This window comes from Carlito syrichta, unplaced genomic scaffold (assembly GCF_000164805.1).
Source record: "Carlito syrichta isolate Samal-C Ts95f unplaced genomic scaffold, Tarsius_syrichta-2.0.1 Scaffold309891, whole genome shotgun sequence".
Classification (NCBI taxonomy): domain Eukaryota; kingdom Metazoa; phylum Chordata; class Mammalia; order Primates; family Tarsiidae; genus Carlito; species Carlito syrichta.
Genome location: NW_007253987.1, coordinates 15,683 through 31,752, shown reverse-complemented (window position 1 = coordinate 31,752; position 16,070 = coordinate 15,683). Strand labels below are relative to the sequence as shown.

The following is a 16,070-nucleotide window of genomic DNA, read 5'->3' as shown; positions in this document are numbered from 1 at the left end:
AAAATAAAACAAAAAAAAAACTATAAAACAGTAGCTCGGTCAATCATCTCAAGTCATGCTTCTCAGAAAGCCTTGTGTTTCTCATAGATGTGAGTAATGATATATCATATGCAATCATCCACCACATAATGTTTAGGTCAACAGTGGACTGCATACACAACAACGGTCCCTTAAGTTTTTGATGTCATATTTTTACTGTACCTTTTGGGTACACAAATACCATTGTGTTACAGTTACCTACAGTATTCAGTACAGTAACATGCTGTACGGGTGTATAGCTCAGGAGCAAAAGGCTATATCGTATGACCTAGGTCTGGGTGAGTAGTCGGCTCTACCAGCTAGGTTTGTTTAAGCATACTACACGAGGTTTACAAGATGAGATGGCCTAAGGCTTAATTAAATACAGTCATGTGTTACCTAACAATGGCATATCCCATGGGGACTGTATTTAATTAAGTAAGAGTTTCAGATAGTTGGCAAAATTATTGCAAGTTCTTATAATGGAATTAAATTTATCAGTGATTCAGGCCATCTCATATTTTTTATCATGAATTTCAGCTGTCTCTCACATAGATCAGTTAACAAATCACTGTTTTCAGAAAGCAGGAGTGTGTGTGTGTGTGTGTGTGTGTGTGTGTGTGTGTGTGTGTTCACGTACATATTACGTACATATGTACTCAATTTAATAAGATATAAAAATTTCAATATGAAAATCCACCTCAGATGTCACGATGCCAGGGAGCATATGGACTATCACTAAAAGTGCAGTATGTCCTTGCATAGAACGCGGAATCCGCCTGGGTGCCTGGCCCGATATGCTCCCATATTTGTTTCTTACAGGAGCCACCATCAGCGTGATCATTGACGTGGACGTGCATGCTTCTGTCATCGTCTCTGCACTCATTGCCACTCTGTACACCCTGGTAGGTGGGCTCTACTCGGTGGCGTATACAGATGTCGTTCAGCTCTTCTGCATTTTCGTAGGGCTGGTAAGTGGGGTCACCCCAGATTCCCCTTCTTGTTTTTCTATAAAAGATATCATAGCATTCTGTACAGACTCAGCAAAAAATTAGTGGAAATGTTATCCTCCCTCATATGTAAAGCATCAGCTACACACTGCATGAAATTCTAAGTTTCTCTATGAACTAATTAGATGAAAAATTCTAATTATTTTGTTAAATGTTGACTAAAAAGTGTGCCCTCAGTTTAATTCTTAGGAAGGTTTAGGTCAGGCATATCCAATCTGCAGCTTGCATGCTACATGTGGCCCTTGATAGCTAGTAATGAGGTCCCACAAAATCTTTTAACATCATGTGGCTTTTAGCATTTCTTTTCTTCGTGACCCCATATGTCATTCCATTTTTGAAGTTCACAATCATGCCTTACTCATGACATTGCTTTTTGGCAGCATATAGCATTTGTGAGTAGCTGTTTTCAATTGTGACACACGCAAAGAACAAAATTCGAACAAACATTTCTAGCAAACACCTTGAGAACTCACTAAGAATTGCAACCACTTCCATCAAACCAGACATTGATAGATTTGTTTTACAAAAACAAAATCAAACTTCTTACTAGCTCTTTATCATTCTCTTTTTTTCTAAACTCCATAATAAAAAGTATTTAAAAGGAAGTCTTATTCTGTATATATCCTAGCTATATTACATAGTTTACATGCAGCCCAAGACAATTCCTTTTTACTCAGTGTGGCCCAGGAAAGCCAAAGGATTACTGGGTGTGGCCCGAGGAAGCCAAAAGGTTACTGGATACAGTCCAAGGCAGCCAAAAGGTTGGACACGCCTTGTCTAGGTCTTCCTTTCCTTCATGCCTACACTTAATGGAAGCTTATGTGTGATCTACTCTGAGTGCTGAAGACAGCATTCTTTCCTCAGAGTTATCAAAGTTTAAACCTCCGTGGTCACCCAGCAAGTCTCTTATCCTCTCCTTCTGTTAGTTTGATTATCCATTAAGCTTCCCATAGAACATAGAAATCATCACCTTGGAAAACTGTGGATTTCAAACATTAATCATCACCCTTTGGGGCCTAAACACACAAAAAAACGATTATATAAAGCATTGGAAAGATTTATTATCTACTGCCTTTATGTTTTACCAGGCAAAAAATACTGCTATGAGACACGAGTGTTATTAGTATTACATTAAGAGAGCCTTTGTGTGCTTTGAACACATTTTAGTCAGTCTTGATTCTTTGCAAACTCATGTCTTACACCATGAAGATGATAATTATGTGCAAAATAATATAAAATACCTAAGACGTATCTAAGATGTATTAAGAAAATCGTGTGTCCATTCTGTGCTGAGGGCTGTCATGAATTCATATACCTTATCTCATCAAACACATGTATCATCTCAGTTACAGATCCTGTAGGGCCAACGCCCTTGAGAAAAGGCCACAGACAGAGGAAGGTAACACACTCATTTTCCCAAGGTTGGCCAAAGTACCTCCTGATGCTCCTCATTTTTTGTCTGTTTGCTTGTTTGTTTTGTTTTTTCTTATAATGAAAAGAGTTTCACTCTATTTCAGCTTTCACACTTAGAAATGAAAAATGGGGAAGGAATCACTTGCCTCCCTCTTTTTTTTTAACAATGTTCTGTAGGAAATGTTAAAAGAATGAACCACAGTTGGGTTTGTAGATTTAACTGTAAGTTTGAATGTATTAGCAAAGATGGTAATATTTCCTCTTTCTCTCCTAAACACTTTATTTGCATCTCATGGAATTTCGTTCACTTATATTTTAATATTTTTATATTCTAATTATACTTGAGAATATTTCATTTGTTCAAGGGTGTCATTTTTTTTCTTTTTGTGAGTTGTGGTTTAACTCTGTCCCCCATGCTGGAGTGTGATGGCACAATCATGGCTTACCGCAGCCTCTACCTCCCTGGGTTCAGGTGATCCTTCTGCCTTAGCCTTCCAAGTCACTGGGACTACAGGCACACACCACCATACCCGGCTCATTTTTCTTTCTTTCTTTCTTTCTCCTTCCTTCCTTCCTTCTTTCTTTCTTTCTTTCCTTCTTTCTTTCTCATTCCTTCCTTCCTTCCTTCCTTCTTCCTTCCTTTCTTTCTTTCTTTCTTTTCTTTCTTTCTTTCTTTCTTTCTTTCTTCATTTAGAAGCAAAGTCTCACTGTGCTGCCCAGGCTGGTCTCAAACTCAAACTTAAGCAATTCTCCTTCCTTGGCCTCCCAAATTGCTAGGATTACAGGTATGAGCCACCTCACACTAACAGAGCTCCCACATTTTTATCTTTAAATTGCAAAATCAAGTAAACAGTGCTGAAATTCTGATGTTTCCTTGGCATCATCATACACTTTCAGGAATAAAACAGAGAGCACAGAAATAAATCTCTCTTCAGAACACAGGCAGTGAAGTTAGTTCAGCAATGACAGCTCTCAAAACTGATGTGTTAGGTAGACTAAAAAACAAACCCCCAGGGGATGAACCTACTATTGATGATATATATTATTCAATATTTATTAGTATGAAACCAGAACTTAAAACACATAGATGCATAAATCAAGTGCACGGGTGAAAAGATGGTAGGGCAAATATATAACAATGCTATTCTGCTACAAAATGTAACTAAATTGATAAGGAATGAAGAGCTGTAGGTTACTGCTTAAGAGCTTATTGAATTCGCTGAATAAAAGACTAAATATGGTTGTCTTAATTGCTATACATGAATACATGATTAATCAACTTTTTTTTTTTTGGAATCTAAGCGGATTTTTATAGAAGTAAAAAGTACGATGGTGGTTCCCTGAAGCTGGGTTGGTTAGAGGAGAGGGAAATGGGGAGATGTTGGTCAAAGGAGACATAATTACAGTTAGATAGGAGGAATACATTTCAAGACGTCTATTTTAAACTAAGTTGGTTATAGTTAGTGATGATACACTGCATTCTTGAACAATGCAAAGCTAGAGAGTATTAAGTGTTCTCACCACGAAAATGGTAACTGTGTTAGGTCGTACTTTAATCAACGTACATTTTAAGCCATCTTCTTTTTCAAATTCTCTCATTCTGCTGATTTTATCATCATCCATGGAGCTCCAAAATTGTAAACGGAAAGTTCCTCCATAGGTGTTCCCTCTCTCTGACCTCTTTCTCCTTCTCATAATCAAAGGGTCGTTGACTCTCTGAATAATCGCATTTTGTGTCAACGTATTTTTATTCCCAACGTCCCTGCTGCACTTCAGGTCTTCATCTAGGTGGTATCAAAGTGACCTCCTCCTCTCCCTGCCTCCTCCATGTCTCGAAACTTACACATCTAGGATATTTAATGTCAGAAAAAGATCCACTCAGATCTTCCTAAGAGTCAGAAGAAATTTCTCTAGCTTCTAGGTGCCTGGAAAACAGAATTCAAATTCTTTAGATCGCAACCGAAGCTTCTCTCTACACATCTATCTCACATCTCGCTTTATCCCTCCCATTTCCCTAAGCCATTTCCATGGCCGCCAACCCTGTCACCCCACAGGGGTGGCACCCGTGCACCCCCCACCACACACACACACCATAGATTCCTCTACTCTCTGCCTACTTTCTCCCTTACTTAGTTCCTTCTTCTTCTACCTGCTAGTAGTGGACCCACCCTCGAAGGCTTGTTTTACTCACAAGTTTCTCAATCAAATCTTTCCTTGCCACTTTTCCCTAATTCATAGAAAACATTAAAGTGCGTACATGTATCTCAATATCTATTTATATTATCTCTCTATCTATCTATCACCACTTATCTCAAATGTAATGTCTTCTTCCCAGAAGTTTTGATGATGCTTCCTATGGCTCGTATGATATGATAAAATCAAGCACAGAATTAGACAACGCATTATTTTAATTTCTCTAATTCAGTGTTTGAGGGGTCCCGCAAAGGGCTAAGTTCAGGCCTTTCTCTGTCTGAACAAGAAGAACTACTGAGCGAAGCCGCCTCTGAGGTGCCTAGATCTTGCATATCCCAGACAGTTTAAAGCCATAGCCTAAAGCTCCAGTGTCGCTTTCTGTTGCAGTGGATCAGTGTCCCTTTTGCACTGTCACATCCTGCAGTCGCCGACATCGGGTTCACTGCTGTGCATGCCAAATACCAGGAGCCCTGGCTGGGAACTGTTGAATCATTTGATGTCTACACTTGGCTTGATAGTTTCCTATTGTTGGTGAGTAACGTTCTTATCTGAGGAATGTGACCAACGATTCTTAAATCCTGTGTGTGAGGCAAGTTGGGAAGAGAGGTGTTACTCAGGAAAGATGTCAAGAGAGAAGCCGGGGGAGCCAAAGCTAGCATGAAAACACACCTTGGGGGCAAGGGTATTGGAGGTTAGAGAAGAACACAGAAGATATGATAGATTGCAGATTAAGGGGAAAGGGGAAGACTGGATATCGCAATTCTGTTAACTACAGAGGTTGTGTATGAAAATAACACACTGAATTTAATTTCAACATCAGAAAGAGGTTATATGAAAATTCAGGGAAAATTGATCTGAGATGTTGGCTCATTGCTGTCATCCCAGCACTTTGAGAGGTTGAGGTGGGAGGGTTGTTTGAGCCCAGGAGTTCGAGACTAGCCTGAGGAACATAGCCAAACTTCCTCTCTACAAAAAAAATTCTTTTTTAATTAGCTGGACATGGTGGCCTGCACCTGTTGTTCCAGCTACTCAGGAGGCTGAAGTGGGAGGATCGCCTGAGCCCAGGAGTTGGAAGCTGTGGTGAGCCGTGAGCATGCCACTACACTCCAGCCTGGGCAACAGAGTAAAACTTTATCTCAACAAAAAAAAGGAAAGGCAAAATGGGTTATTTTGTTTTTCTATTTAGAGGATTAACAATATTTTGTGACTTTGTGTTCAAGGCCCTCCTCTGAATTTTAGCATTGCGGTGACACTCAGTGTGAGTGTGTCTTTTTCTGTAAAAAAAAATTTGTTAGTAAGGAACTGGATAATATGGGAAAAATATGTGTTTCCAGCAGGGGATTGGAGGGTTTTATTTTTTCTCTGGGCTTGTTAAGAAATTCCTTGGCTCTCATTTTTCTGGAATGGCTTATGATTATTAATTGAAAGAATGAGAGTAAATACATATATGAAATTATACCTGCATGCCAGATAATCATACCATTGTCTGAGTTAGGGATTGATACAGCACATCCAGACCTCGAAGTCCTTTTCCATACATCGTGCTTTAGTACACAGACTACTCATCTTTAAAATAACTATCTTAGTCAGTTTGGAAGTACCATAGAAATACCTACAATGAAGTACCACAGACTGGGTGATGTATACACAAAATAATTATTTTGGGTGCAGTTCTGGAGACTAGAAGTCCAAAATTAGGGTAATAGCACGGTCTGGTTCTGGTGAGAGACCTCTTCTAGGTTGCAGACTGCTGTCTTCTCCTTAAATCCTCATATGGTACCTAGTACTGTCACCTTGAGAATATGAATTTCAGTGTATGACTTGAACTTTAGACCACAGCAAATGCAATAACAGCAATTGAGATCTGTGGTGTGTGGGACATTTTCTTTACTTCAGAGACATATTTAGGACTATTCTAAATATAATTGTAACAAACCTCTTTAAAAACAATAGATGTTATTTGCCACCAGTTAACCCTGAGTCCCTGTGGTTTTCATCAGATGCTGGGTGGAATCCCCTGGCAGGCCTACTTCCAGAGAGTCCTGTCTTCATCCTCAGCCACCTATGCTCAAGTGCTGTCCTTTCTAGCAGCTTTCGGGTGCCTGGTGATGGCTCTTCCAGCCGTTCTCATCGGGGCCATTGGGGCATCCACAGGTAAATCTCCTGCTGTTCCACCACAGTTGCCAAATAGTTTGCCACTTCCCACCCAGCAGCCCCTAATTCCACTTTCCACCCAAGTAGACTAGCATACGTGTTCTGAATGTATTGCAGAACTACCTGGTAAACAGGATGACCTCAGTTGGGTAAAGAGCATATGGGTCTTTGATTGTCATGAGAGCTGTTGTTTCTGTTGAACAGACTGGAACCAGACTGCATACGGGCTTCCAGATCCCAAGGATAATGAAGAAGCAGACATGATTTTGCCAATCGTTCTGCAGTACCTCTGCCCTGTATCCATTTCTTTCTTTGGCCTTGGTGCAGTTTCTGCTGCTGTCATGTCATCCGCAGATTCTTCCATCTTGTCAGCAAGTTCAATGTTTGCTCGGAATATCTACCAGCTTTCCTTTAGACAAAATGTAAGAACCATTCCTCTAAATCTGTAATTTTTTTATCATTATTTTGCTGTTGACATATATATAGTATTATATATTTATTAATATTTCTTAATGTTCTACGTTAAAGTTTAGCCCTACTTTGATTAAACATTCAAGTTAAATAACAGTAGATTTTATATATGCTATTATAGATGTTATACTATACTGAAGGGGACAAATCAGTATACCTGTTCCCCAAGAGATACAGTCAATATTGCTATAATTTAAAATTCTTGCCTTTCTAATGAAAGAGTAATGAAACTAAAGAATCTCGACAAAACTTTTAGTCTAACTAAATGCACCAAGAGAATGGAGAACCCTGGTAGAAGTAGAACCTGATATATTATTTTATAAATATTTGTGTAACATCTGGGCTGCTCTTCCCTTGAACTCACAAGTTCATCTTTGCCAGAAAATAACTTCTCCATTTGACTTTCCTTATTGACTCAAGTAGTTGCAAAATAGCATGCTACTGTAGTCAGTAAAGGACAGAGAGTTCCTCTCCATCTTCTTGCTTCAATGGAACTTTTGCTCTCCCTAGGTTTCTAGGTCACAGTTAACAAAATGGTCCCAGTGTCTTTTTTTTAACCAAGAGAATTCCTTACACAAGCCCTTTTCAAGGGCACCAAAAGATGGGAGCACTCTTTTGAAGAGAGGAAGTAAGGCTGGTCCATGCTTTCTCATTGTCACATAAAAACTTTTCCCTAAAACTTGAAGTAAGCAAAATTTTCCTTTGTTTTTTTATCCCCCTAGGACACCACGTTAGCTTATTCCACATCTCCCCCATGCATTTAGGGAAAGGCTCAGGTGGTCTCTGCTTTGTGCCCGTGGTGCACAGAAACCCCCAGGCATTTCAGAAAAGCTCTCTGCTTCATGCCTGTGGGTCCCAGAAACCCCTCCCAAAGGTCCACACAGGAGGCCATCTAGAATGTTTTCTTCGGGTGCTGGCAGTTCTTGGAGTTCTGGGTTTGTCCATAGACGGAGCCATCTGAGCCAGGGGAATCCTTTAGGCTGATGTCACAGCACAGAACGTGTCTTCTTCTTTGCCTAAATGAGCCAGCATGCTGTGTGAAGAGCTGACACTGTGGCGATTTCTTGCAGGCATCCGACAAAGAAATCGTGTGGGTGATGCGAATCACAGTGTTTGTGTTTGGAGCATCCGCCACGGCCATGGCCTTGCTGACGAAGACCGTGTATGGGCTGTGGTACCTCAGCTCCGATCTCATCTACATCATTATCTTCCCCCAGCTGCTCTGTGTCCTCTTTGTCAAGGGGACCAACACCTATGGGGCCGTGGCAGGTTACGTTTCTGGCCTTTTCCTGAGGATCACTGGAGGGGAGCCCTACCTGTACCTGCAGCCCGTGATCTTCTACCCTGGCTATTACGCTGATAAGAATGGTATATACAACCAGAGATTCCCATTTAAAACACTGGCCATGCTCACCTCATTCTTAGCCAACATTTGCATCTCTTACCTAGCCAAATATCTGTTTGAAAGTGGAACCCTGCCACCAAAATTAGATGTATTTGATGCTGTTGTTGCAAGGCACAGTGAAGAAAACATGGATAAGACAATTCTGGTCAACAATGAAAATATTAAATTAGATGAACTTGCACCCGTGAAGCCTCGACAGAGCATGACTCTGAGCTCAACTTTCACCAATAAAGAGGCATTCCTTGACATTGACTCCAGTCCAGAAGGGTCTGGGACTGAGGATAACTTGCAATGACCCCATCTAAATAAAAGGCTGCTTTCTCAAACAGAGCGCTCTAACAGGGTAGTCCTGGAAAGATGGTTTACAGCATATAAAATATAATAAAAATATTAAAAATTTTCAGGAGGGCAATAATTCATATAAAGTGCAATTGCACAAATACAAGTCAAGCTAGAAGAAAGTACATATGAAAGAGACAACTTTCCCATCCATAGTAGTGTTGATTTTGATGTTAGATAGTTTTGTTATATATTAAAAAATGAATAAAGAACAGAGGGCCAAGCAGAATATTTATCTTTATTATGCAAAATAGTAGCTATGAAAGATCCTAATAAAAAGGAAGTTGGATAGTCTCAATACAAACCTTGTTTGCTAGTGCATCGATGAGTCTAGTTTAATGACCCAACTGAAGCTATGAAAATAACTCCCAGTAACTCCAAAGAATGGTGCCATGAATCTACCAGATGATTGTTCTTGGTGTGATGATTAACCCCTTCTTTTATATCCTGAGCTACAAAATTGACTGAATATGTAATCTTTTTTGTTTTAAGCAATGGCATGTAATATTCTGAGCACAGACAAAAAGTATTGCATAGCAGCCTGTCCTTATGTGCAAGTTGATAGGAAATTAGAGTCCATCTTTATAGAGGAGCATTAGGCTACTGTGTGTATCTGTAACTACTAAATGCATACAGATGAGTACTCGGAACACAGAGAAAGATTATTTGGCAACCCTAAAGCAATAAATCAGAGAAGGTCATTAAGCAGAAAGTAATAGGAAGAGCAGTAGATTTTTATCTTCAGCTGAAGTAGGTAAAGTTTTGCCCCATGATAAAGGAAGCAATATCAGAATTCCTAAGTTAGTATGGGAATTGAGCCTTTTGCAAGGATGGAGAGGTAACATGCATGGCACCAGTTAGGGTTAACGAAAGAGAAACTGCTAAACCAATGCGCATCATTGAATATTCATGACCAACCGCTCCCACAGCACCTCCTGATAACAGTGAAACTAGAAAAACAAACCCCACTTATTTTTGAATATCCATGAATGAAAATAATTTAGTGTTAAGGGATCTACTCTGTGGCACTTTTTCACATAAGCCGGTCTTCAGGTCTGGCCAAATCAACACTACAAAAAATATGTACTGAATTTCAAAATATGGAAGAAAGCAGAGAGTAAAAATAAGTCTTAAAGGAAAGAAGCCATCAATTCTAACATTTGATGTCTACATAATCTTCATGAGATAGGTCATTAAATACTTTTTTTTGCTCCTTTTCTGGAGTTTAAAATATACATACGTGTGTGTGTGTGTGTAATGGTTTGTGTCCATTGTAAAATTTCAAATGCTTTCCCACCAGTCACAGATTGTGGAAACAACTAAAGCTGTGTTTACAAAAGCAAATTGAACTGATGAGCTGAAAAAAATACTGGGAATTTGACCCAAAAAGAAAGTTAGTCTGAATTGTTGAAACTAAAGCACCTTTTCCAAAACCACTTCTTTTTTGGCAATTCATAAACAAAATGAAGTTAACTCAGTGTTCAGCGTTAAGTGTAAAAGTTACTTGACCCTAGAATTTCTTTTTATGAGTTTTAATTGTAGCTGCCTCAAAGCAGCAAATAATACATTTCATTTATTATTAAACATTTCCTGGGTATTTGTAAAATATAAAATTAAATATTTTTATGCGGTGTTTATATTTTCAGTGCTTTACCAAAACTTGGTGGTGAATATTACATTGCATTCAAAATCTCTACTAAACATCCTATATTCCTAAATGCAAAGAGAATTCCTTTTATTCACCTCTTTGCTCGGAATCTCTTCAGTACCCTGTGAAATACTTGGAAGGAGTGTATTTTTGGAACTAGTAAGTATAGGAATCCAAGATTCCCACACATTGACAAAAGAGGAAGGGCGGGAAATTCACTAATTTTTTTTAAAAATCACAGAGATTTAAATATTTGTCACGTAAAGGTAATTAATGAGTGGGGACTATGGTTCCTGGAATTCACGATATTTCAGATGCACCATTCCTTCCAGCACACGGTGTGAATCATGGCTTGTACTCACTCCATCACCATAAGCTTTGCCTTGACCTGCTGAGGCGATGCTCCCACCATGTACATCATGAAACACATCACTCATTCTAGACTAGAACACAACAGGAAAACAGAGTTTCTTCACAGACATTGCCTTTTGCAATATGGTTAGGCAACAATTGTCCAAACAAACAACCGCATTTAAATCCAGTGGAAAGAATAAATATTAATAGTAAACATTCCTTCTATTCGAAGTATTTTATAACAATAGAAAAATACAGGGGGGAAAGCTTACCCTGTTCAAAATATTCAATAATTTAAGCCAATAAATAATACTGTATTTTTGCTTAGCCTATTATTTCTCACCTACTCTCAAGCTGAATATATTAAAAGACTGACTTGTTAATAAATTCACAAATAAATGTCATCATACTTATTAGCAAGATGATTTTTTAAAGTACAAAAGGTTAAAGATAAAACAAGGGTCACAGGTTCTTTCTTTATGCACATTCAATGCATAAATTTCCCTTTAATTTCCAAGAAAAACATAAAGCCATGAAATATAGGGGAAGACACTTGTGCCCATCACCTGCTTTGTTCTGTCATCATGAGTAACCCAGACAGTATTGTATCCTTCCAGTGGATCTGATTTTCAAAACCTGTCCTAAATGAAAATAAAACAGCCAAATTAACCTTGGGAGACAATACCCACAGATAAGGCATTAGGATAAAACATATATATTATTTTCATACATTTAATATGACTATTCCCTTTTCCTTGTGTAATTTAAATTTTTACTACATGGTATTCAAAACATCAAGCTTGTAGCAAGACTGCAGTGTCCACAAGCTTGCAAGCACTCAGTGTCAAATCCAGCTTCATTGCTACATTTATAAGTAATGAATTTTATGTGTATATCCAATGAATGTAATCTTGAAATCAGTGAATCTAATATAATGGCTGTTGTTGGCTTTTTTATTTGGAAATAATTAGCATTCTATTTTAAACATAAGTTATGACTTTTTATTTTTTAGACCATGAAAAATTAGTATAATGTATAATTTACTGTAAGTTAGCTATAGTGTATAATTTATTGTAGGTTTGCTACTGAACAAACAGATGCATATAATGGTTGTAAAATATATATTTTTGTCTGTCAAAATATTACATAAAATTATGCTTAAAATAAGTAGATTTGCAACTATACATGTAAATGTTTTAAATGTAATGGTATTGTATTAAATTGTGCCAGTGCAATTTGGGATATCCTTGTCTAGGTTTGGCTTTTTGGGACCCTCTTAAAATAAATATAAATGGTGCTTTAAAACAATTATGCCATGAAATTGAAACCATCTCATTACTGGAAAGTATGCAAGTGCAAAGAAGCATCATGTAACTGCTGCATCTTGCATAAGTCTTACAGCAATATGGAATAGCAGATCTCAAAACTAAATGTAAATTATTTTTCTTGGAAACGGCATTCTACCACTCTACACGGGTCTTGTATTTTTTAAAACCAAAGAAATCAATAGACATAATATCCTTTCCATTATGAGTCTCATTTTCGACTGACCAACCTAGCTGGAAGACCTGCTCCATTAACATAAAAAAAAGATCTGTATCTTACAAGCCACGTAGCTGCCAGACAGTTGTTGATTAAGATATGCAACAACCAGTAAGTGATGAACTGGTTCTCAATATGTTCTACGTGTGTACTTTGTATCTCTTATCAACTCTCTAACGGTGTTGTTAAAAGTACAATTAGGGCCGGGCTCAGTGGCTCAGCCTGTAATCCCGCGCCTTTGGGAGGCTGAGGTGAGTGGATTGCCTGAGCCCGCGGGTTCGAGACCCGCCTGGGCAGCGAGACCTCATCTCTACAATAAATCAAAAAATCAGCTGGGCGTGGTAGCATGCGCCTGTAATTCCAGCTACTTGGAAGGCTGAGGCGGAAGGATCGCCAGAGCCCAGCAGGTCGAGGTTGCGGTGGCCGGGAGCGGCCACGGCACTCCAGTCTGGGCGACAGAGTGACACTCCAACTCAAAAAAAAAAAAAAAAAAAAAAAGTACAATTAGGTATACTCTCAGAATTGCCGAGTATTACTCTTTCATGCCTTAATCATAATAAGTATTGGTGCCTTCAGACGTATATGGGGTGGAAGTGTCCAGAATTAACACAAGAATAAATGAAGGAAAAAATGAATATGTATGTTAAGGAAATACCACACGCATGTGTGTTTTAACGGACATATTTCTGGAGAGTATGCATTTTTGCTTTGTTACCAGTCCGTACTAAGAGGGTAATTATTAGGAGCCAGAAAAGAGAATGTGCTATAATATAATATTGGCACCTGTGTATGTTATCCTCATTTTAGCCATTGTATATAGAGAGTTTATATTTGATCATAGCATTCTTAGACAGACACTCTTGAGAAAAATCCAGTGAGCCATGGGATCAAAATAATAATTATTTCTACATTTTTTATATTCTCACCTAAAGAAGAGTGTCAAAACAGTAAAAACAACATTTTATCTTATTTAAATTCTCTAAAATCAGAGAGCATGTGGTAGTTCTGCTTTGATTTGTGGTTGGAAAACTACAGTTACCTAGTTCAAAGAGGTACTATGTTAAGTATTTTGGAGCCAAACTGCAGTCTTAATTGATCAATTTGTCATCCAGAAACAAAAGAATGAAACAGATATGACTGAAAGTCTAATAATAAAATTGACAACAGTAAGTATTACTGAAAGGAGCAATTGAAAACAGCTCCTGGCGGTGCTGCAGATGGAGCCGAAGTGAGCCAGAGCAGAGAGATGGAGCTAGGAGTCATGTTGCTGGGAGAATTACTGAAACTCTCTGGCTTGCTTTATCTATGCAAGGCTTCCAGTTTTGATAATCTTTGAAGTCTTTGGCATTTCTAGATTTTGACCATACTCTTGCTAGGAGGCCTATTCAGGACATGTGACATAGCTTGGTAGACTAGTGGGGCCATCGAAGAAGATATATGTGGCTTCAAACAGCAACCCAGTCTCAAATTGAGGGTCTTGTTAATTGCAGTTTTAACCAAATCATTTAATCTCTGTGGGCCTCAGTTTCCCAGATGGTGATTGAATTCATCTACTATTAGTAAACTATATAATACCTACAAAGTTACTTGGTAGAACACACATAAGATGTATTAGTGATTTGAAACTATATAGCTTTCTAACTGAGAATACTGTGACAAAACATATATAGCCATTTGAGAAATCATTTTGACTTTGAGTCTTGTAGTCAACTAGCTATCAGCATGGATTCTACATGAAGGATGAAGAAAGATGAGCTGTGTTTAAAAGCATATTGAGCTATAGATCATATTTGCTTTCCAAGCTTTTCAAGGACGTAATTTAACAGAATTTTCATTTTGTGCTGCATGCACCCAAATTGAGCTCCTGCGTATGACCGTTGGTTTAACTAGGAGTGACTAAGTCCTTGGTAAAATTGACCTCATCATTTATATTGGAATTTTCAGGCAATACCACCTGCCAAGAATACCTTGTGCCAAGAGTAAGGAATAGAAAAGAAAAAGTCAATGGTAAGTATGTAGGTTTGAGGAAGTCAGAGACAATTTTCTTTAGCTTAGTTGCTATGTGTGTTTCTGATTATTCCATTAAAAGCGTCACAAGATTTAAAAAATTATTTAAAAGGTAATAAAAATGATAAGATGTTGAAAAAGTACATTTTTAACATTTGAAAACCACCCAAAGTTGACCTTCAAAGCTCACAAATGCGTATGTTGGGAGTAGTGGATACTAATGAAGACTAACGTGAAATTTGAAAAATTTCAAGGTCAAAAAAGTATTGCAAACCAGGTTACTCTATATAGGTTAAAATGTCCTAGGCAGAGATGGCTATGGGCACGAAATGTGAGCTATGACTTAAGTGCAGGGAACCATCTGGGTTGAACCCATGCAAAACAATTGCAGTCCCAAGCCCATTTGTTTATGTTCACAGAGCTTGAATACACACAATGGATGCTGCATGTTCTAGTTTTTGTTAATCAACATCAAGTCCAGAATTAGCCTTTGGAAAAAAATCTAACCTACATAAGGTTCTATTTTATAACAACTTTCTTTTTTTTGTTTATTTTTGCAATAAGGTTTCCATTAAATAGCAACATATTTAGTAAATTTTTCCCAAATTTCATTTTTCAGAAAGAATTACAAAGTCCCAGAAAATAAGTTTTGAAATTAAAGATTTAAATATATAATATAAAATAAAAACACCTGATTATGACCTTGCACATCCTTGGTTAAGCTCCTATACTTTTCACGTCTGTTATCTACAAAACAATTCTGAGATCACAGTTATTTAGAAATGTGGACTTTTTTAAACTCTTAAAGTAATTTTAGTTCATTCTACCTCATAATTTAAAAATTAAAGCCTTTTTAAACAATAAAATATTAAGTAAAATCAAGCATTCAACCTTTAGTTGATGGTCCATTAGAGTCTTCTTTAGAGATTCTATTTCCTTACTTTCATCATCTCCTGAATCTAGGTTTTGGGAGATGAATATTCCAGTCCTGGTTTGCTTCCTAACTCTCTCTCTCTCTCTTTCTCTGATCTTGAATGAGTTAATGGATCTGTCTTGGTCTCAAATCATTTTCTGTAAGTGATATAAATTTCTGTACATGGGATTCTAGTTCTCTGTCTGGCTGGAATTTAACAACTATGTTTGTCTACATCTCCCCTCCACATCAAACCAGGCATACTTCAGTCCTCATACTGGAACTATTTGAATTATTCTGAAATCTCAAGTCCTACCCTTACCCTCATGGTCATTCTCAGCTGGTTACTGACACTGTGATCCCACCTTCTCTAGGTGGTATTTTCTCCTCTAAGGAGTTAGAATCCTTCATTATGAGGAAAATAACACTCATGCACTCCTTCCAAATCCTACTTTCTTATCATCAGAGACGGTCTTATCATAAGAGATCAATAGATATTTATGTCTATTTGTGCATTCAGAATATCTTGAACTGACAACGATATAAAATTGTCTTGTTATAAATATATCTTTTTTTCAGTTAGCTGGTAAAAATGTAAGGTAT

General features: G+C 37.9%; 1 protein-coding gene across 2 annotated transcripts in view; it reads left to right on the top strand.

The window, feature by feature from the left end:
• SLC5A7 (solute carrier family 5 member 7) overlaps positions 1–9,529 on the top strand; it is a 19,089-nt gene extending 9,560 nt beyond the window's left edge. The window contains exons 4-8 of one of the 2 annotated variants that reach the window (XM_021717632.1): positions 841–989; positions 5,059–5,165; positions 6,635–6,788; positions 6,993–7,210; positions 8,330–9,529. In XM_021717632.1, coding sequence (XP_021573307.1) covers positions 6,635–6,788; positions 6,993–7,210; positions 8,330–8,959 — 1,002 coding nt within the window. In that variant the 5' untranslated portion in view covers positions 841–989; positions 5,059–5,165 and the 3' untranslated portion in view covers positions 8,960–9,529. Of the gene's footprint in view, positions 1–840; positions 990–5,021; positions 5,166–6,634; positions 6,789–6,992; positions 7,211–8,329 lie in introns of both variants that reach the window. The other variant, XM_008068179.1, reaches the window with a different exon arrangement.
• Positions 9,530–16,070: the final 6,541 nt, after the last annotated feature.